This window comes from Hemiscyllium ocellatum, chromosome 1 (assembly GCF_020745735.1).
Source record: "Hemiscyllium ocellatum isolate sHemOce1 chromosome 1, sHemOce1.pat.X.cur, whole genome shotgun sequence".
In the NCBI taxonomy this organism is placed as follows: Eukaryota; Metazoa; Chordata; class Chondrichthyes; order Orectolobiformes; family Hemiscylliidae; genus Hemiscyllium; species Hemiscyllium ocellatum.
Window position 1 is genome coordinate 105,774,195 of NC_083401.1, and position 23,201 is coordinate 105,797,395.

General features: G+C 39.4%; 1 protein-coding gene across 1 annotated transcript in view; it reads left to right on the plus strand.

The window, feature by feature from the left end:
• Positions 1 to 3,775: 3,775 nt before the first annotated feature.
• The window catches only part of smim14 (small integral membrane protein 14), a 49,059-nt gene continuing 29,633 nt past the window's right edge, over positions 3,776 to 23,201 (plus strand). The window contains exons 1-2 of the mRNA XM_060824798.1: positions 3,776 to 3,870; positions 9,606 to 9,708. Of these exons, the coding sequence (XP_060680781.1) occupies positions 9,634 to 9,708 (75 nt within the window). The 5' untranslated portion in view covers positions 3,776 to 3,870; positions 9,606 to 9,633. The remainder of the gene's footprint in view (positions 3,871 to 9,605; positions 9,709 to 23,201) is intronic.

A 23,201-nucleotide genomic window follows, 5' to 3' on the forward strand; every position in this document is an offset into this window, starting at 1 on the left:
GAAAGGCAAATCAGCGCAGGACTGATCCACTTAATGGTAAGGTCTTGAGAAGTGTTGTTGAACAAAAAGACCTTGGAGTGCAGATTCATAGTTCCTTGAAAGTGGAGTTGCAGGTAGATAGGATACTTTGCTTTATTGGTCAGTGCATTGAGTATATAAGTTGGGAGGTCACGTTACAGCTGTGCAGAACATTTTTTGGGGCACTTTTGGAATATTGTGTGCAATTCTGGTCTCCCTCCTGTAAGAATGGTATTGTGAAACTTGAAAGGGCTCAGAAAAGACTTAGAAAGATGTTGGCAGGGTTGGAGGGTTTGAGCTATAGTGAGAAGCTGAAATGGCTCGGGCTGTTTTCCCAGGCGCGGAGGCTAAGGAGTGACCTTATAGAAGTTTATAAAATCATGAGGGGCATGGATGGAGTAAATAGACAAGGTATTTTCCCTGGGTTGCGGGAGTTTAGAACATAGGTTTAGGGCGAGAAGGGAAGATTTAAAAGGGACCCAAGAAACAACTTGTATGGAATGAACTGCCAGAGGCAGTAGTGGAGGCTGTTACAGTTACAAAATTTTAAAGATATCTATGGGTATATGAATAGGAAAGATTTAGAGGGATATGGATCAAGTGGTAGCAAATGGGACTAGATTAATTTAAAATATCTGGTCGACATAGACAAATTGGACCAAAGGGTCTGTTTCTGTGCTGTACACCTCTATGACTCTATAAAAGATTCCCTCAGGAACACCGATCACTACATGAAAGAATTTAGCATTGAGTTTGAGAAGGAAAAACTTGAGTTGGAGATAACCATTTTAAATTTAAATATGGGTAATTACAAAAGAATGAGGACATGGTATATATGTGGAAATATGACTTTATGTACTTTGGTAAGAATAGAGGAGATGAATATTATTTGTCTGTAAATTACAAAAAATTAGCAGTAAACAGGTAGGCAAATTGAATATTGATCTTTACTTCAAAGGGAAGAGAAGGGAAGGGAAGGGGGTTTTGCTAAAACTGTTTAAGACACTAGTCAAATCTCATCTGGAAAACTAAAGTTTCAGGCATCTTATCCAAGGGAAGATATACTGGTATTGGAGGAACACCTTAGAAGTACTGGGCTGACATCAAGTATGGAGGGACTGCCTTCTGAAAAGTGATTAAGTAATTGGGCATGTACTCATTGAAATGAGAAAAATTAGCAGATTTTTTGAAACATACAAGATTCTTAAAAAACTTGACAGGGTAGATGCAGAAAGATCATTTCCCCTTGTGGAAAAGTCTAGGATCAGAGGGCATAATGTCAGAATGAACGATTGCCAATTTAAGACAGAATAAGGAATTTATTTGCTGAGAATTGTGAATCTATGGAATTCTTTACCGCAGAGGACTGCTGAACTGGGTCATTAAGTATGTTCAAAGCTGAAATAGATTTATTTTGAACTGGATCAGCAAGGGGATCAAGGGTAATGGAGAAAGGGCAGGAAAGTGGAGTTGAACACTTTTGTATCTCATTAAATCGTGGAACAAGCTCATAGGGATGAATAGCCAACTTTTGTTCCCACGTCACATGGTCTTAATGAAGTGGGCAGCCTTTTTCTGGCAACAGCATACAGATAATTTAAAGAAACCAATTTGTACATAGCTTCATTGGGGACTTTTGTGTTGGTATGCAGCATAGAGGCAATAGTGGTACTGAACATTGTATCTACTCTAAATGATCAAAATCAAAAATCAACGTATGTGGAATTGGATGCAACTTTATGACAGGTATCGGCAATTGGCTTGGATGGACCTGGTAGCAAATTGCAATGAAGTGCTTGATTTGCTGAAGTAGACAAATTGTAGTCAATATACTGAGCTAACTGAAGCAGTTGGCTTTTCAGCATATATCTACAACTCAGAAGGAACATACATCCAAGTTTGAAGATATTAATTTAGGTTGTACTGGTACAACTGAAGACATTGGTAGACTCAGTGATGAGACACAAAAACACAGATGCTGGAATACAAGGTAGAGAAGCAGAAGACTGGAAGAATACAGCAAGCCAGGCAGCATCAGGTGGCGAAGTGGTGGCTTAATATAAAAGCAGGAGGTTTTTAATTTTTCAAAATGAATCTCATGTTTTAACATTGATTTTTCCAGATATTTAAAGAAATGGAAAGTTCTATGTACCTCATGAATGTATCCCTGAGTGCAAACATTTAATTCAAAGACAGAAGTTTCTGGCTTTTAAATTTCAAAACACACTTGAGGAAAAACACTTTGAAGAAATTCGTGCCCAGTTCTTCTTTCTCACTGCCTGAGGTCCAGTCGGAAGGTGATAGATGCAGAAAGTGATAAAAGCCAGAAACTTCCCTCCTCGGATTAAATATTTGCACTCAGGGATACATTCACAAAAAGGTTAACTCTACTTTCTCTCCCCTGCCAGACCTGCTGAGTTTTTCTAGCAATTTCTGTTGTTTCGAGTTCCTATTTTTGTCCGCTGACCTTCCAATGGCATGTTCCACCCAATGAATGTTTGAACCTTCAGGTCTCTTGCTGCTGCTCTGTGGGTTCCCACTGTGTGGGTGCATTCCCATTCCAGGTTCTTCATTCCCCACACCCTCCAAAGAAAACGACATACATTATCTCACCCTTACCCATTTTACATTGGGAGGGTAGGGAAGAGAGACATAACTTATCTCTCCACCCTTCAAGCTCTCTGCCTTTATTCCTGATGAAGGGTTTTTGCCCGAAACGTCGATTTTCCTGCTCCTCGGATGCTGCCTGACCTGCTGTGCTCTTCCAGCACCACTCTCATCCAGAACCTGGTTTGCAGCATCTGCAGTCATTGTTTTTTTTTTACCCAAGAGAAACATAACTCTCCAACCACGTCGTATCAAGCGGCACAAAATAATCGAGGAAGTAAAACGCTGGGAACTGACGACAACTCACAACCATACAAGGACCAACAGCTCATCCACAAAACTTCCGGCCAACGCACCAACATTCCACACTTCCCCTCCCCCACCCCGTGTCGTCATCAACCCCGCCCCCTCCACCCGCACGGCCGCAACAAACCCCCATCCACTTGCTCCCAACATGCCCCGGGAACATGGACCAACCGAAACCGGCCACGTGTCCTGCCCACGAGCCACACAACAGTCCGCCCCCTGCAGGCGTCTTTGGAATGTGCTGGCTGGAGATTCCTGCTCTGCAAGTTACTGTATTTTTAGAAATCAAGTTTACGTCGCTCCAAATATTTTAAACCACTGCTTTTAAACAGGTTACGCTCACGTTGGATAGGGCTGCATTACACAGATGGTTTCAATGCCATGATTTGGAGGTGCTGCTGATGGACTGGGGTATACAGAATTAAAATTCACACACCAAGTTTATAGTCCAACAGGTTTATTTGGAAGCACCATCTCTCCGAGCGCTTCTCCTTCATCAGATGGTTGTGGATTGTAAGACACAAAATTTATAGCAAAAGATTACAGTGTTATATAACCTAAACAATATATTGAAAAAGACCTAGATTGTTTGTTAAGTCTCTCATCTTGTAGTTCTTCCATCTGTAAACTCCAGAACTTTTTAAAAATTTAATTTAATTACATTCTGAAGTGAACTTCAACAGTACTATCTCCGAGGTCCTTTCTCACTGGGACCATGCAAAGAAAGTTCTCCAATAGGCGCTCCCCAGCTGCGTTACCATGGCTGCCGCTCATGTCCTGCGTGCGCGAACAATAACGGAGAGGCGGAAGATCCGGCTCCGGCTTGTGCTCCGCCCCCTCTCCCTCCAGGTGACGCGATTGTTGGTATTGTATCTAAACAGTGGAACAATCGCTGCCGACGGTGGGAGGGGGACAGGTCGTGGTAGAGAACGTGAGCCGGTAAGAGAATGTGAGCCCAGAGCATTCCGACAGCTTCTGCAGCAATCGCGGTTGCTGTTCTTGTGGAGGGACTGCGATCCCGTGGCAGAGCTGGAAACCGGTCAACTCTGTGAAGGGAATGTATCTGTAAACAGCTTTCAAAACAAACCCGGGTCGCCTCTATATGGTTCCCAATGTGATTCAGATCGGAGTGTTGTTCTTCTGCTGTTAATAGCATAGTTATCATATTTCTGGAATGTAATTGGGCAAAGTCATCTAGGCAATTGAAGTTGATGTTTAGTTTTATTTGTTTTTGATCAACTGCCTTAGTTCCTCATCGTTAAGCCTTTACTTAATTACCTTGTACACACTGCAGTGTTTGTTGAAAGAAAGTGAAAGTTTTTTAAAAAGGTGTCGTGTGCATTTCTCAGTTCGCAAGTTACGACATAAAAGTCGGTGGACCGATGCTACGAGTGGACGCTGTTCTGTTATAATTTGGTGGAGACTGTCAATGCATAATGTTTTTCTTTGCGGGGAGTGGCGTTTGTTGAGACAACGCATTTGCGGGAAAGTCTAAATTGATACTTAATGTCAACATTTTGTATCATCATTTTAAGTACGAACTGTTTATTCTGTGTTTGTATCATGTGTTTCAAATTTCAAACAACCATTGCCAATGGTATAATATGGAAGGAAGTAGTGAAATCTTATGTACCTTCAAAAATACATTTGAAAAACTTCTGGTGAAAGTCTTGAGTTTCTATTCAAATTTTGCTTCCGATGGAGAGAGATGTTTATAAATAGCTACCCTAAAATTTACATACTGTGCAGCTGTTTTGATAAGCTTCAGTGCACTGAGTTGACTTGATTCTTTTAAGTATTCTTTTTGTACAAAATGAGCCGAACGTTCAGATAAACACGAACATTTCACAGAAAAAAAGAGCCTTTCATGACCATGGTATATTACAAAACGTTTGCTACAAAGCACAATACTTTTGTAGTGAAGGTACTAAATTGCAGTAAATGGCAGAGTTGCATGCAAGTTCCCACGACATAAGATGAACCAAATAACCATGATAATCCTTTTTTAAATTCATGCATGGATTGTGGATGTCACTGGATAAGCCAGCATTTTATTATCCGTCCTTGAGTACCCAGAAGGTAATTTGACAGAATTGACCAGGTAACGACAGCAAATTTCCTTCCCTAGACGACATTAGTGGATCCGGTAAGTTTTTAAGGCAATCATCATTGCTATTAGGTTAGCTTTTTACTTCAGATTTTTATTGAATTCAAGTTTACCCATCTGCTATAGTAGGATTTGAACGCACAAGCCCAGAGCATTAACCTGGATCATCTGTTCAATGATAGTATCCACTATGCCAATGTCTCCTGACAATTTTTGTTATGTTGCTGAAGGAATAAAAGTTGGCCACAGTACTGTCTTTAAATAAGCCTCATAGAAATTCTTGTGTGGTTCCCAAGAAAGCACATCAGACCTAAGATTAAATATCTGAAAATACATGATAATTGGAAACTGCTAAAAGCTACTAAGCTCCAATCCAAAGCTTGCTGTTTAAAAAAAAGTTGAGAAACCTTTTATGGGTAGAGAAAAATGTAATTGAGGAAGGAATTCCAGATATTGGAGCTGAAGCAGTTGAAAACTGACGGAATGGTAGACTACAAAAACAAAGATTAAATGAGAGAAGCTTACAGTTATGACCAGAAGAGGACATTATATAACGAACATAGGGAATGCAGAGGATTGAAGCTGAAGGGTGACAGTTAAGATTAATACATTATCAGCATAAGGAACATGGTTGTGCTTGTTGGAAAGCAGTTAACTCACTACGAACTTTGCTGCACCAATTCCTCAGGGAGTTATTTGAGGTGCAAATATCTCCAACAATCATCCCTCCAATGTATGTTCAGGATTGAGAAGGTTCACTGATGCTTTAATTAAATGAATGTTCAGTTTCTTTTACAAATAATAAAAGCAAAATCTCAGCAGGTCTAGCAGCATCTGTAAGGAGAGCAAAGAGATGACGTTTCGAGTCTAACTGATCCTTTGTCAAAGCTTTGACAAAGGGTCAGTTAGACCTGAAACGTCAGCTCATTTCTCTCCTTACAGATGCTGCCAGACCTGCTGAGATTTTCCAGCATTTTCTCTTTTGGTTTCTTTTACAAATACCGTGGGTAATAAAGTAGTTCATGCCTACGTGCTGCAAGGTGTAGAAAACATCTAGCTCACACTGACAGTGACAATTTAGGTTTGTGCTAAACAATGATCATTTCTGTAGAGGAAGCCTGACCACCTCCCCTTGACATTTAGTGGCCATTGCTGAATCTCTGAACGTCCTTGGAATGGCTCAGCCATATAAATACTATACTTCATGAGTAGTTCAAAGGCTAGGTATTCTTTGATAAGTGACTCATCTCCACAGTATCAATTGTCACAAGTTATAATAGATTGCTTTCCATTTGCCTGCATAAGTACAGAACCAGCAACACTCAAGAAGCTCATCATTATCCTGGAAAATGTAGTTACTTGTTTGGCAACTCCCTAGCATCTGAAGATTCAATCTCTCCTTATAGTTAATGTATTCCATCTTCAAGATGCCGTGTAGCAATTTACCAAAACTTCGTCAGCAATACCCTGCCCGTGACTATCTGGAAGGGCAGACAGGCATGTGGACAAACTCCTTCAAACAGCCTTCAAACTCACCCCCAAGTGACATGCCATCCTGACTTGAAATATATTGCCAATCCTACACTGTTGCTAGGTCAGAATACTAGAATTCCCCACTTATCGGTGTTTTTGCCACACGTTGCAGCAGTTCAAGAAGACAGCTCACTCTCCTCCTCCAGGGCAACTGTGAGTTGTCAGTAAGTGCTGGCCCTGCTAGTGACCCACATCCCATTAATGAGTTTAAAAAGTATTGCTATGGACAGATGTCATAGGGGAGTCTGATTAGAATTGGGCAGCTACATTTTGGGCATTTATGAGGGTTGGGCCAGCAAGGAAATAATAGAGTCCAGGGAACAAGACAGAAGTTTTAGCAGAAGAACTATTTGAGGTGTAGGCAGAGATAGGCAAAATCTAGGAATAAAATTCAGTATTGTTGGTGATTAATGAGATTGAAGTAATCAGTGATTGATACTATTTCTCAGGCAAACAAGCACCAAGACTTAACCATCTAAGTTTAGCCTAAGTGAGTGCCTAGGGAAGGAAACAGAATTAGTTATAAGGGATTAGAAAATAAAATGAAAGGATCAAGACAATAGCTTCAGTCTTCCTGATTTTGAATTACATGAAACTGAAGGTCTTCTAAGCCTTATATCACAGAGGCTACCTGTGATCTGGTAGGGGCCAAAAGATGGTAGGAGTAGAAGTACTTGTCATTGGTGGATGTATGTAAGTGATCGTCATTCCAATGTCAAAAGTTCTTCAACACCAGGTTATAGCCCAACAGGTTTATTTGAAATGACAAGCTTTTCGAATGCTGCCCCTTCATCAGGTGAAGTGATGAAGTGGTGTCATGTGACTTCTGACTTTGTCACCAGTCTAACACTGGAAAGTCAATATCATAATTCCAATGAACATTATTGTGATGCAGAGCATCAAAATTAATGTTAGAGACTATTTTCTGCCAAAATGCATAACTTCACATTTCCCCACATTATATTCCATTTCCTCATTTCTCTATAATTACCTTTATTTAAATTTAGCTAAGTTGTTCATTCTTCTCAAACTGAAAATCCTACCATGTTACAGTCACTGTTTCTGAGTGAATCATAGAATCCCTTCAATGCAGAAGCAAGCCAGATCCATGGTTGAATCTGATTTGGAGACTGTCCTGAATACTCTAATTTCTTCTTCATAATTTCTTTTGTCAATCTGTCTGTCCCAATCTACACAAAGAATAAAGTCACCCATGATTAATGTACTGACCTTTTTACATGTCCTCATTATCTCCAGCTTTCATCTCTGTTCCATCAATGTAGCTACTGCTGTTACAGGGCCAGTAGACTACTCATACCAGTGTTGTCTTGTCCTTTTTGTTCCTTCCTGTGACCATATGGATTCTGTCTTCCGATTCAAGATTATCTCTTGCTTTTGTACTTTTTCCATACCAATAATGCTACTCCACCAGCCTGTCCTTTTGAAATCATGTATCCTTGAATATTTAGTCCCCATCTTCATTCTCCTTATAATAGTCTTTCTGTATAGCTGTAAGATCATACCCTTTAAACGATATCTGTGTGGTTAATTAATTGCTTTTGTTCTGAATGCTATGTACATTCAAGTAAAGAACCATTAATTTTCCCTTTTAATGATTATTTCCCCCTTTGACCCTATTTACTGCTTTTTTGATTTGTTTGTGTTATTTGTCCCTTCCTGTTCCACTCTTGGTATCATTATCCAAAGAACTGCCTTGTAATTCTGCCATATTCTGTTGATGTGTAAACATGCATTTCCCTTCTCATAAGCCTTAACCTCCTACCCCTTCGCGAATTAGTCTAAAACTCTCTCTACAGTCCTCATTATTTGATTTGCCAGGACACCGATCCCAGCATGCTTCAAGTGAAGCCCATCTCACCAGAACAGCTCCCTTCTCTTAACAGCTTCTCAGTTAATTTTGTATTTGTTCAAATTTAACATTCAAAATTAAAACACATTCCATGCTTTTCATAGCTTGGTGGGTTTGAATATGTGTTTGAGCAATTTAACTTGCCAGCTGTTGTCCTACCAATTTGTAAAATTTATCAATCACAGTTTTTTTTAGTATACTTCAGAAGGTCATGTCATGATCTGTAGCAAGCTGAAGTAATTTCCCAGGGTTGTTTTCTTCCTACCCTGCTAACCTGCTAAATTTTAGTATAATTAGAACTAATATCATTTGTACTGTGGAAGACTTTTTATCCTTTTTATAAAACCTTTGAGCAATGAGTTCTGTCATGACACTTTCATAGCTTTGTTTTGGTTGATCCTTTGGCATACATGACCCCAAAACAGCGCGCATATTTTGATCTTAACATTTGGTGTGTCACCTAAATGTGAGAAGAAGACATGTATTATTTCTCATTAGTGGGTATCAACTAGTGTATAAAAATAAGATGGGCTTATGTGAATGGTCATATTTTTATCTGAATGCAGCATGGTTTGTCCCGAGGTTGGAGATGAGATACATTGTTGAGGAAATATCAAACAAAATTTTCTTCTGACTAACATGCAAATGATTAATATAGATAATGCATGAAATATTTGAGAAATACATAGGACTAACACTTTGCTCTTTCTACATCAACCTCCCCCCCCCCCCCCCAAATAGTTGAAAGAACCCAAGGTTTCCTCATTCTAAGCAGAGGAGAAATTTCGACCTATTCATTGCTTTGTGGGGTTGGACAGGGAGTAAAATTGCAACTGGCTTATTGAATCAGCAACCCATTTTATATAAGCATGTTTTGTATTTAATTTCACTGCCAGATCTTTTATGAAACCTTATAATATGCTCTCATCAGATCCAAAACTAAACTCTACATGATATGCATATGCAAAATAATGAGCAATGTAATTTCACAAACCTTGGACTTGCACTGTACGCCTTGATATGTTTTTCAACTATTTTATTGATTTGATAATTAAGGCACAAATTACAATTTGAAATCATTAAAGCAGTACACTACTGGTTGGCAAATTTGGAATCGTGTTATATTATTTCTGTTGTAATTGTTCTCATTGCTTTAAATATTAGAATCTGGTAGAAGGAACGTGGGCCCACCATGGCAGAAGGAGGCTATGATCCTTGTGAATGCATCTGTTCACATGAACATGCTATGAGAAGGCTGATAAACTTGGTAAGAAATTGCATCCTTTAATTAAAATTTATGTATTTAGTTTCCATAATTTAAGGACAGCAGGCAGATTTAAAATTGAAGCCTAATACAATTTTACTTTGCATTAAAAAACTTTTATTTAGCATCTTAAACAGTATTGGTATTGTTGTTCTAAGGAGAGAAAAATGTTCTTTCTGTCTGTGTACAATACGGTCCTATGTATTTATGTACAGCTTCCAGTACATGCATGTGTGCTGTACTGTGAGCCTGACTGACAGTCCTAAGTTAATTTTCAGCAAAATTCTTAGCACACCCAGGAATATTTAGCAAGTGTTGCCAAAATTCAGAATTCCATCTAAAGTTGACATTTGTCTGAATTTTGCAAGCACAGGTTGGTACGTACAGTCAGTACCTTGCCTGTTTGGAACATCTGAAGGGGACATGCTGTTTGATATGATCTGTCGATTTGTGTGTCATTCGGCCTATGTACTTGGCATCGCACTGGCACTGAAATTTATATTTTGTATTACTTGTTTTATGACAGAGTGTCTTTTACCAGAATAGCTATGCCTTGAGTCTGCAATTGGTCAACATTTGCTTGTGCCAGATGTAAAACCTTGACAAATGTTGTCTTCTCTGCAAAACTTTAATTTTTGCTGAAGCAATATATTTTCAATATAACCTGATAGTAAGGCTCATTATTTTATCGAGGGCTGATGATTAACCCAAGGATCTTTAACAGAACAGAGCTGTTACTAGTCAGTTGTAGCTTTTTGAACCAGTACATGTTACTTGTAAGGATTGCTATAGGTCATTTGTTTGGACTAGATCTATTGAATCCTGATTCCTATACATAGCTGAGTTTTAATTTTAAGGCACATCAATAATTTTCATACAAGTCATTGGATGAAAAATAAATTAGGAGAAAGTGAAGACTGCAGAATCAATTGGATGATTCTAATGTTTACCATATATTTTCCATATTTGGCAGCTCGAGGACAAATATTTCAAGTTGAAAATTGCAATGACTGCAATAGAAATTCATATACCATGTTCCACTCAGTACAAATTCAATATCCTTGAAGTTTAGCATATATATTCCTTATGATGCCTACACTTAAGGTATTCCACAATCTCGAGACCCTCTCTATATTTTGGCTGAAAGGCTTTGGAGAGTGACCTTCTCCATTGTGCCTCTCTTGAGGCTGCCTCAAATATTTGCACATCCATCACCATGTAATCCTGGACTTTGGAGCATGCCAGTCCGCAACACTTGATTGAGGACATCTATTTTGCATTGGAAGAATATCAAACTAAAGCATGTCTTTCACTTAGCTGGTAGTACTCCAGCAGGGGTTGATGTTTATGTGCATGTCCATGGGGAAAAAAAAACTGTAGAGCATAGTATCCTGTGTCTTAGAGTTGCTTGTGATGAACCTTAACTGCTGCATCTTTCTCCAGATCTTTGCCAAAGCACATTCCATAAGGAGGTAAAGATTTATCCCTTCCCCACCTCAGCCACCTTGAGGGCAAGGTACTGAGGGGCTGAGGCCTAGACTTATAGGAAGGATCTGACAGGAATGGACTTTTTCTCCATGAGCCAAGACACTCATGAGTGCTCCTTTGTACTTTCTGATGATGAGGCATTCGACCAAATAATGTTTAATGTCTGCTCAAGGAACCATTCAACAGGATCTAACTATCTCATTTTCAGTTAGAGTCTCTAGAATGTTATGTACTGACTGATGGACTTGTTGGCAATAGTGTTTTTCTCAAAAGTAAACCTTTTCTCACAGTCCAATCTCACTGAGCATTCTGCAGTGATGTGGTCAGACCTATCCTTGGCATCAAAGCATGTGGTAATGCTTGATTTTGTGCTGAGGCTCCACATACAACACATTGAAGCTAAACACAAATAATGAAGACACTGTTGATATTTTAGTTTCCTTCTTAACTCAATGATTTGTATATCGTTTCCCTAGTCATGGTTCATATCCAGTCTCTCCATAAAGTGAAGGGACCAGGTAATCGTATTGAGTATAGGAGTTGGGAGGTCATGTTGCAGCTGTATTTTTGCCAGGAATTGGTGTTGGAGAGACTGTTAGGTCTGAAGATTGATAAGTCCCCGGGGTCTGATGGTCTACATCCCAGGGTACTGAAGGAGATGGCTTGAGAAATCATGGATGCGTTGATGATTATTTTCCAGAGTTCGATAGATTCGGGATCAGTTCCTGCGGATTGGAAAGTGGCTAATGTTATACCACTTTTTAAGAAAGGTGGGAGAGAGAAAGCAGGAAATTATAGACCAGTTAGTCTGATGTCAATGGTGGGAAAGATGCTGGAGTCTATTATAAAGGATGAAATTATGACACATCTGGATAGTAGTAACAGGATAGGTCAGAGTCAGCATGGATTTATGAAGGGGAAATCATACTTGACTAATCTTCTGGAATTTTTTGAGGATGTAACTCTGAAGATGGACAAGGGAGATCCAGTAGATGTAGTGTACCTGGACTTTCAGAAAGCTTTTGATAAAGTCCCACATAAGAGGTTAGTGAGCAAAATTAGGGCGCATGGTACTGGGAGCAAAGTACTAACTTGGATTGAAAGTTGGTTGGCTGACAGGAAACAAAGAGTAGTGATAAACGGCTCCATTTCGGAATGGCAGGCAGTGACCAGTGGGGTACCGCAGGGATCAGTACTGGGACCGTAGCTTTTTACAATATATGTTAATGATATAGAAGATGGTATTAGTAATAACATTAGCAAATTTGCTGATGATACTAAGCTGGGTGGCAGGGTGAAATGTGATGAGAATGTTAGGAGATTACAAGGTGACCTGGACAAGTTAGGTGAGTGGTCAGATGCATGGCAGATGCAGTTTAATGTGGATAGATGTATAGTTATCCACTTTGGTGGCAAGAACTGGAAGGCAGATTACTACCTAAATGGAATCAATTTAGGTAAAGGGCAGTACAGAGGGATCTGGGTGTTCTTGTACACCAATCAATGAAGGTAAGCATGCAGGTACAGCAGGTAGTGAAGAAGGCTAATAGCATGCTGGCCTTCATAACAAGAGGGATTGAATTTAGAAGCAAAGAGGTTCTTCTGCAGCTGTACAGGGCCCTGGTGAGACCACACCTGGAATACTGTGTGCAGTTCTGGTCTCCAAATTTGAGGAAAGACATTCTGGCTATTGAGGGAGTGCAGCGTAGGTTCACAAGGTCAATTCCTGGAATGGCAGGATTACCTTACACTAAAAGATTGGAGCGACTGGGCTTGTATACCCTTGAGTTTAGAAAACTGAGAAGGGATCTGATTGAGACATATAAGATTATGAAAGGATTGGACACTCTGGAGGCAAGAAACATGTTTCTGCTGATGGGTGAGTGCCAAACCAGAGGACACAGCTTAAAAATACAGGTTTGACCATTTAGGATAGAGATGAGGAGAAACTTCTTCACCCAGAGAGTGGTGGCTGTGTGGAATGCTCTGCCCCAGAGGGCAGTGGAGGCCCAGTTTCTGGATTCATTTAAGAAAGAGTTGGATAGAGCTCTCAAGGATTGTGGAATCAAGGGTTATGGAGATAACGCAGGAACAGGATACTATTAAGGATGATCAGCCATGATCATATTGAATGGTGGTGGAGGCTCGAAGGGCAGAATGGCCTACTCCTGCACCTATTGTCTATGGTCTGTACAGTACGTTGGTTAGGCCACTTTTTGAATATGGCATCTAATTCTGGTCTCCTTCCTTTCGGAAGGATGTTGTGAAATTTGAAAGGGTTCAGAAAAATTTACAAGGATGTTGCTAGGGTTGGAGGATTTGAGCTATAGGGAGAGACTGAATAGGCTGGAGCTGTTTTTCCTGGAGCATCGGAAGCTGTGAGGTGACCTTTATAGAGGTTTATAACTTAATGAGGGCCATGGATAGGGTAAATAGACAAAGTCTTTTCCCTGGGGTGAGGGAGTCCAGAACTAGAGGGCATAGGTTTAGGGTGAGAGGGGCAAGATATAAAAGGGACCTAAGGGTCAACTTTTTCATGCAGAAGGTGGTGTACGTATGGAATGAGCTGCCTGAAGAAGTGGTGGGGGCTAGTAGAACTGCAACATTTAAAAGGCATCTGGATGGGTTGATAATTAGGAAGGGTTTAGAAAGATAGGGGCCAAGTACTGACAAATGGGACTAGATTAGATTGGGATATCTGGTCGGCATGGATGAGTTGGACCGAAAGGTCTGTTTCCATGATGTACATCTCTGGCTCTAATTGCCACAACATAGGACAGACGAGTAAGTCACAACTCTGCCTTGGTACAGTAAGGCGTTTGATAAGGTTCCCCATGGTAGGCTATTGCATAAAATACAGAGCTATGGGATTGAGGGTGATTCAGCGGTTTGGATCAGAAATTGGCTAGCTGAAAGAAGACAGGGGTGGTGGTTGATGGAAAATGTTCATCCTGGAGTTCAGTTACTAGTGGTGTACCGCAAGGATCTGTTTTGGGGCAACAGCTGTTTGTCATTTTTATAAATAACCTGGATGAAGGCATAGAAGGACGGGTTAATAAATTTACAGCTGACACTAAAGTCAGTGGAGTTATGGATAGTGCCAAAGGATGTTGCAGGTTACAGAGGGACTTAGATAAACTACACAGCTGAGCTGAGAGGTGGCAAATGGAGTTTAATGTGGAAAAATGTGGGGTGATTCACTGTGGAAGGAGCATCAGGAATGCAGAATTCTGGGCTAATGGTAAGATTCTTGATAATGTAGATGAGCAGAGAGATCTCGGTGTCTATGTAGATAGATCCCTGAAAGTTGCCACCCAGGTTGATAGAGTTGCAAGAAAGCATACGATGTGTTAGCTTTTATTGGTAGAGGGATTGAGTTTTGGAGCCATGAGGTCATGTTGCAACTGTACAATACTCTGGTGCGGCCGCACTTGGAGTATTGCATACAGTTCTGACCATCGCATTATAGGAAGGATGTCAAAGCTTTGGAAAGGGTTCAGAGGAGATTTACCAGGATGTTGCCTGGTATGGAGGCAAGGTCTTATGAGGAAAGGCTGAGGGACTTGAGGCTGTTTTCATTACAGAGAAGAAGGTTGAGAGATGACTTGATTGACACATATAAGATAATCAGAGGGTTAGATAGGATGGACAGTGAGAGCCATTTTCCTCAGATGGTGATGGCTAGTACGAGGGGACATAGCTTTAAATTGAGGGGTGGTAGATATAGGACAGATGTCAGAGGTAATTTCTTTACTCAGTAGCAGACTCACCAACTTTAAGGGCATTTAAATGGTCATTGGATTAATATATGGATGAAAATGGAATAGTGTAGGATAGATAGGCTTCAGATTGGTTTTACAGGGCGGTGCAACATCGAAAGGCTTATACTGCGCTGTAATGTTGTACGTAGTTCCACGAATATACACTGTTTATTAAAGCAATTGAAGTTATTCCTGAAATCAGGCAGCCATGTATTTTGTTATGATAGGCATCCACATTCTCAGTATATGCAGTTTGCCACCAGAAATTGGTGGATAATGACTAACATTTAGCAGCTGATGTCACATTCTGTACATCACACGTGACAAAGCCAACTGTAATTCATTTAACTGGGGACAGGCAGTGGCTCAAACCTGGGAGCTTTTTATTTTGAATGAATCAGCTACTCATTGCTTAAAATATCTCAGCTGTCGGAGGAGGTCAACAGCAGAGTTTAGTTTGGTTTTATACTTTACCTCAGTTTGGCATTGCAATGTTTGCAGCAAAAACAAGTGGTATGGAAAACCAGTTTATCATAAAAAACAGGTGTTCCATGGGGTACACCATTTCATTGCAAGAAGCAAGAGCTCTTTCGATACAGTCCTTAAAACCTGGAATGAAAAGCACAGTACACCTCGTTAGCCTCAATGTCTGGTGAAAAATGAAACTCAACAACAATAACAAACAAAGTTTACATTGCTTCAAATTCCCACAAGAAAATAACATGATCAACTGAAAAACCTTAATTTCCCTCCACCAACCTAAGGAGCAGAGTGGAATGGTTTTTAACAGGATAGCTTTATGATGTAGCAGCAGCAAACCTGCATTCAAAGTGAGCTCATCTTGAAAAATCTGAACATAGGATGAAGAAAGCAGATGTACAAACATTCATTTTAGAGGGGGAAACTTGCACATGCATCTCTTCAGGAAATAGATACCCATCATTGTCGTTCCTCGAAACATCATAATGAGGAGAGATTGCTGTTCAGTCCATGTGTTGCATATTTTTGTTTAATAAGATGTTAGTTAGCAGAAGACTTGTGGCTACCAACTGCCTCTTCTTAACCATGGACATGCAGTCACTTTGTATGTCTGTCCCCAAGAGGATGGTCTTGGTGATCTCCCCTTCTTCTTGGAAAGAAGACTCCAACTATTGCCATAATCCACCACCCACCCTCCTTCACCTGGCTGAACTCATCCTCACTTTGACCTGAAGAAAGTGAAAGGGGTTAAGGGAGAAGTTCTTCAAAGATGTTGCCATGGATACTCACATGAGCCCCAGTTATGCCTGTCTCTTTGTAGGCTACGTGGAACATTCCTTGTTTAAATCCTAATCTGAATCCTCCCACGATTCGTTCCCCAGTTCATCAATGACATCACACTGCTTCCCCCCTCATAGGGAAATGATAGAATTGATTAATTTTGCTTACCATCTTGTTGTCACCTTCACCTGGTCCATCTCTGACTCCTCCCTTCCATTCCTCAACATCTCTTTTCATTTTGGGGTTGTCAGACTTTTGAACCGACCTCTCAAATGTCAATATTGATCTCTCTGCACCTTCTCTGTAATTGTAACACTATTCTGCACTCTTCTGCTAGCCTTAAAGACCTTTTTATGGTACAATCTGCCTGTATAGCATACAAACAACACTTGTGACTGTATCACAGTACATGTGAAAACAATAAATTAAATCAAATTGCACCCTGCTTCCCATAACGATACTATTCCATTCTCCAGGTTTCTCCATCTCTGTTACATCTGTTCTGATGATGCCACCTTCTGCAGCAGGGCCTCAGAAATGTTCATCTTCTTCCTCATCCAAGGATTTCCCACCATCGTGATTAGCAGGGCCTTTAGCTGTGTCCAAACTAAGTCTGCAAGGTGTTAGAAAGGATTCTGAGGGTAACAAACTATGTTGTTCTGTCAACCCTCTCACCCTTTAGGTGATAATCGACCAGTGGAAGGCCAGAGAAGTTTGACACCATTGCATTTGACGGTGAATACTTGACACCTCATCAGGAATTCTATCTTAAACATTTGGACCCATCTGGCCTTGACTACTTCAATGTCTCTGAAGTACTTGTGCACCTTGATTTATTTTTCTATTAGGAGTCCAACATGATGTCCAATTGGCAGTCGGCCCTGACTGATTATTCAGCTGCTGATGCATTTGAAGTTATTCCCCAGACAACCAGTCTAGCTTAAGCTAGTAAGAGTTGCTGATAGGTGGCCATTCTTAGCACTTAAGGTGAGAAAGTGAGTGGCGATGGTCATTTTTGTTTCTCATTCCTTTCCCAACTTAGAGTAAAAAATGAGGTCTGCAGATGCTGGAGATCACAGCTGCAAATGTGTTGCTGGTCAAAGCACAGCAGGTTAGGCAGCATCTCAGGAATAGAGAATTCGACGTTTCGAGCATAAGCCCTTCATCAGGAACATTATGGCAAGAAAGCATATAGCCTCAGTTCAGATTGAACTCTGCACAAAGCAAGGAGTAATCTAACCTACCGGGTGACCAAAAATAATTGCAGAAGTGTAATTGTATTGTTGTGGACTCGAGTCTTTGGATTCTCTGACTAGTTTCATCCCATAGCTGTACAAAGCTTGAGAGTTGAGATTACATGCCTTGTAAATTTAACCCTTCCCAACTCTCCCTGACCTTTTTTCAAACAAATCAGTGGCTGGTAACTAGCTCAACACTGCAGCATTGTTGATGGCTTTGGTTCTAATTCAGCAATGGTGCAGAAATAGGCCTGATAAAATGGTGCATTGCATGGAAAAGTGGGAGATGGACCGATGAAGAAAAGAATAATTGAATAGCTTTACATCTGTTGAAAATTTAAGTGGTTAAGCATACATGTCACATGGGATTACCAAATAAATGTGGGAAGATTATTTAGCGTGCTTTTACTCATCCATCCAATGTGAAATAGTTTTTCATTTTCCTTATAATTATTTTAAATATTTCTTGTGTCAAGCTAATGTTTCTGGAACATATTTCTGGTGATGAGGAAAGAAAGCCCATCGTGGCAAAGGTTCAGCCTCTTTCGGCATTGAGCATTTAAAAAGAAACTCTGTGCACCCACCTGACAAGGTTGTCTACGAGGCTTCAATGACAGATTGCTTGCTCAAAAGGCATTTAAAATTAAAATTGTATCTGCAACCCAGTGGCATTTATAGGATCTTGATTTGCATTTACTCATGAGGCTTATACCTGTTCTACCTGTTTTCCAAACTTATTAAAGTTCCTTATTACATTTCAAAATGTATGGGCCCCATCAACAATTTTAGCATCACTTAATTCTGTATTTTCCTCTTAGTACTTATTGTCACTTTGCTAGCAAGCACATTGTGCTTTTTCTCTTAAACCAATCCTTTAAAGACATTGGGGTTTTATGTTTGAATTTCTACTGTCTCCAGTATCAGTATTCTACTACTCCCAGGTATTTTGTACCTTGATGTACAGATGACATATTTGGTGAATCAAAGGTATAGTCATCTTACCATTTTCTAAACATGTCAGTTAGAATTACTTGTTATTGCACGTTGAATGTTCAACTTATAATGTACAGTAAAAAGTAACTTTTTTTCAACCATTGGCAACAAATGTGTATAAGGATTTTTTTTCACTTTAATGCAAGTAAATAGGCAGATGGCAGAAGTGTGGTAAATTAATTAGCTTCATCTGTTGTGTCCCTTCCTTCTGTCTTCTAAACTATCTTTTCATTCTTTGAAAAAAGTAAACATTCAATCACCTAATACTGCTATAATATTTTTATTTTAGCACATTTACTTCTGTTATTTTTGCGTGATATTAAGCAAATAAGAATATGTCCAGAGAATTGTAAAACTGCTAATGTAACACCTTTATTTAAAAAGAAAGGAGATTTTAAAAAATGAGTAATTATAGGCTAGTTAGCTTAACATTTGTCACTGGGTAAATATTAGTCTATTTCTAAAGGATGTAAGAGAAGAGCAATTTGAAATTTATGATCAAGCAGAGTCAGCGCAGCTTCACATTGAGAAAGTCATGCCTGACAAATGTATTACAGTTCCTTGAGATAACAATAGAATAGATGAGAGGATGTAATCTATTTGGATTTTCAGAAGGTGTTTGATAAGGTACCACACATTAGGCTACTTAATAAGCTAAGAGCGCATGATATTGGGAGGTCGCATATTAGCATAGAGGATTGGCTGGTTAATAGAAGACTGAGTTTGGATAAACGGATCATTTCATGATGACAACCTATAATTGATGGAGTGCCACAGAGATAAGTGCTGGGGCCACATTATTTTTGATATACAGGGCCACTCCCGAATCCGCAGAATCATTTTCCGTAATTTCGATTACCTGCAGTTTAGCTCCCATGAGATGTTCTGATGAACTTTCATCACATTCTTTTTACTGTATATTAATGCCTTGGGTGAGTTTGTGATGCCCAAACCAGGGGAAACAACTTCCTTGCATCTGACCTATCAAGCCCCATAAGAGCTTTGTATCCTATAGTGAAATCAGACCGGGTCTCCTCAATTTCTCCGCACAGGATGATACAGGGCGACCCCAATATCCATGGATCTGGTTACCATGTTTTCAGTTACCTGCAGTCTGACCATATTACAGGGAACATTCCAGAACCAGGGACCTGGGGCTGCCAGGACGGTAAATTTCCCATTTAAATGATGGGTTCGCTCCTATCCGTGGTTTTGGGCTTCCACAGTAGGTCTTGGAAGTATCCCCCACGGGGGACTACGGTACCACCATCCCATGAGATGTTCTCGTGAACTTTCATCACACTTCTTTTTTATGGCAAATATATCCTTACTTCGGTAAGAACACTGAAATTTTACACAGTATTACAAGTGCAGTCTCACCAAGGTTCTACAATTGCAGCCAAATGTATTTTTGACATCTATGTTCAAATCTTCTTGCAATAAAGGTTTCTCGCTGCAATTTTTATAGATCTCATAAAATGCCAATAACAGATGCTCATGGCTATTTGCATTGATTCCCTGTGGGTTCTGATGGTCAGCTGTGGAGTTACAATGAGACATCAGTAGAACCCATGTCATGCAATTACGTGAGCAAAATATGTTTGTGTGAAAAGATTTCCTGTCATAAAGAAAACCTTGACCTATGCTATGTCATTCATGCTCAGAGGGTGTCCAAGTGCTCTGACCAATCAATGAAATACCTTTTGAAGTGTATTCACTGTAGAAATTTAGAAAAAGCAGCAACCAATTTGCACACAGCAGTGTCCTGCAACAGTAATGTGAGAATGTCCATTTGATATGATAATCTATCAACTGGAAGTTGGTGCAAAGATTTTTTTTGCAGCTTGTTTGCATGGGCAAATTACTGCTACAGGCATCTTTTCCCTGAGTCGATTACCTAGACAATACCTGTTTTGTGCTAAGGTTATGATAATCATCCATAAGAAGTTATCACTGAAGAAAGAGGTTGAACTAGAGAATTTGGAAAATTAGTGCTGTTTTCTCCATCCCAGAAACTTTATTTAATGATCTAATACAACTTTTGGTTAAGAAAGACTCAAAGGTGAGTGCAATTTCTCTATTTGTGAAAGTAGGTGCTCTCAATCTCTGCACTTCCACTCCAGTTGCATCAACATGTGTCGATTTGGGCAGTGTCTGTAGTTTACTTTCACAAATATCATCCAATTTTTTGTCTCATGTTTTTCAACAATTTTAGTTGTTGTGATTGCGATAGTTGTCTGACTGTCAGTAACCTCTTAGCTCCCCTATTAGCATAACTTGATTGGTAACCAATCAGATTAAGGTTGCTGGACCTTCGTCAGTAAATAGATTGCAGAGTTTGTCTTTTTGAGTTATCTTTGTTTAGAATCTTTACTCTATGCAGGCCCGAGCTTCAAAATACAGGAAGAAGATTGAAGCTGATTCACTGAGATACTGCCTGGTATGAAGAAATACCAACATAAAAGGAAAAGTTTTTGTGTTGTGCTGTTCATGACTTTAGGACATTCTGCAGCCAATCTAGCATTGTTGAAGTGTAGTCACTCATGCAATGTAAGAAATATGAAGGAAAATAGGGACTTGGAATGCAGAGCTGTGAGTTGTTCAAACAATTCATCAAGTACATGATTGGACCAGAGAGCAAATCAGTGTTTATAAATAGATTATACGATTGATTGAAGGAACATAAAACAATAGATTTGTGAACTGGATGAGAATTTGAGATTAAGATTTTTGCTTGGGTAGAAGATAAACACTAACCTGAACTGGTTGGGCTCAGTAGTTTATTTCTATGCTGTAATTCCTTCATATGACAATTTTCATTTAATGCAGACAATTTGACATTTGTAGACTTTGGAGAAAGTGAGGACTGCAGATGCTGGAGATCTGAGTTGAGAATGTGGTGCTAGACTTTGGTTCAGTCAGGTGAATTAGAAATAAGCACTCAATGTTTGGAATACCAGGAAATTAAGAATTTTTGATGCAAGACTTGTCCAAGAAATGCAACATAGATCCTGCTTTGAAAACAGATTATTTTTGGTTGAGAGCCTAACATTCATTTGTCAGGGAATTTACTCTCGTTTCCATTCAGGTTTTACTAGTTGAACCAAATGAAATGGTTGCTGACTACAACCTGGTCTCAGCCTCAGAAAATTGCTCATTATTTCCCTATAGCGACACTTACCTCTGATCAGAAAGAGAAACAAGGAAAAAATAATAATTTTTAAATCTCTAACCATTAAAATATGAAAGAATGAAGTTCTACACCAATTGATGTCTATTAGCAGTAATAAAGTTATAGCTTTATTGAAGTGACACTTGGATTGGAATGGATCTCACCCAGTGTCTGGAGCGAAGTTAGTTCAAAGCTGTTGTGCAAATGCAACAATATCAAAACATTCTGTGCATTTCAATGAGACAAGCAGTTTGGAAGAGTGATGAGATTTTGGAGGCTGAGTTTAGAGAATTGGGAAAGAAATTATGCTAGTAAGATCTCAAAGGTAGCTATCTCCAAATTGTTGATACCATGCAAAAGTGAATTACTATAATCAGATGAGGAGGGGTCAGGTGGCTTTCCTATTTGCATTTCACATTTGACCCCAGCAGGATTTTTTGACATTATATAATTGCCATTTTAGTGAGTGATGTGGAGATGCTGGTGTTGAACTGGGGGTGAACAAAGTTAAAGATCACACAACACCAGGTTATAATACAACAGGTTTATTTGAAAGTACCATCTTTCAGAGCGCTGTCCTTCATCAGGTAGGCATTGGGCCAAGAGACAGAGGACACAGAATTTATAAGTAAAAGATCAAAGTGTCATACAACTGGTGTGATGTATTAGACAAACCTCGTCTTTAATCACTTAGAATGGAGATGTCATTTGATTAATGCATTGTCTGAGCTGAGATGTCACTTATTTAATATACTGATAAAACCTTAAATTATCTTGAGACTGTGACTTGAAAGAAATTTAGGATTTACATATTAATCAATCGAAACCTGCATCCTCATTCTAAGTGATTAAAGACTTAACAGCCATTTAGGTTTGTCTAATATATCACATCAATTGTGCGACACTTTGATCTCTTACTTTTAAACTCTGTGTCCTATGTATCCTGCCCCACTAGCAACCTGACAAAGGAACAGTGCTCTGAAAACTTGTACTTTCAGATAAACCTGTTGGAACATAACCTGGTGTACCTGGTGTTGTGTGATTTTTAACTTAGTTTATTAAGTGTTTAACTGTTTTGTGTGCTATGATAAATAACATGATCAGATAACCTTTAATGTTTTATAAAGAAAACAGGTTAGTTTTCATTTCATGTAACAACACTAATTGCACTTATAAAGTTAAATAATTTAATAAAATAATCTGGTTTTCTCAGTTGCACTCCCTCTCTCAAAATTCACACACAGATAGATTACACAAGCTGATGATAATTTACGTGATTTAAAGCCCACTAAAAGTAATGCAGTATGCTACTCTTGAAGGTTGGTCAGTTTACTGTCTGTAGGATGAGTACAGTGGTTCTGCTGTTTTCAGCATTGAGATGATTTAAAGATGTAGATGGATGATTTATGTGTTCCACTTGAGACAACAGCATTGGATTGAGTTCGTCTTAATGTGTCTGTGACATCTGGGTAGTCAAATTCAGCAGACAGAATCCTGAAACTTAGAAGCTGACTAGAGAGAAAAAAGAAAAAAAACAGTCAGGGTATTATTCCTTCTGTGTTTCAGTTACTTGTTTTATTTTGT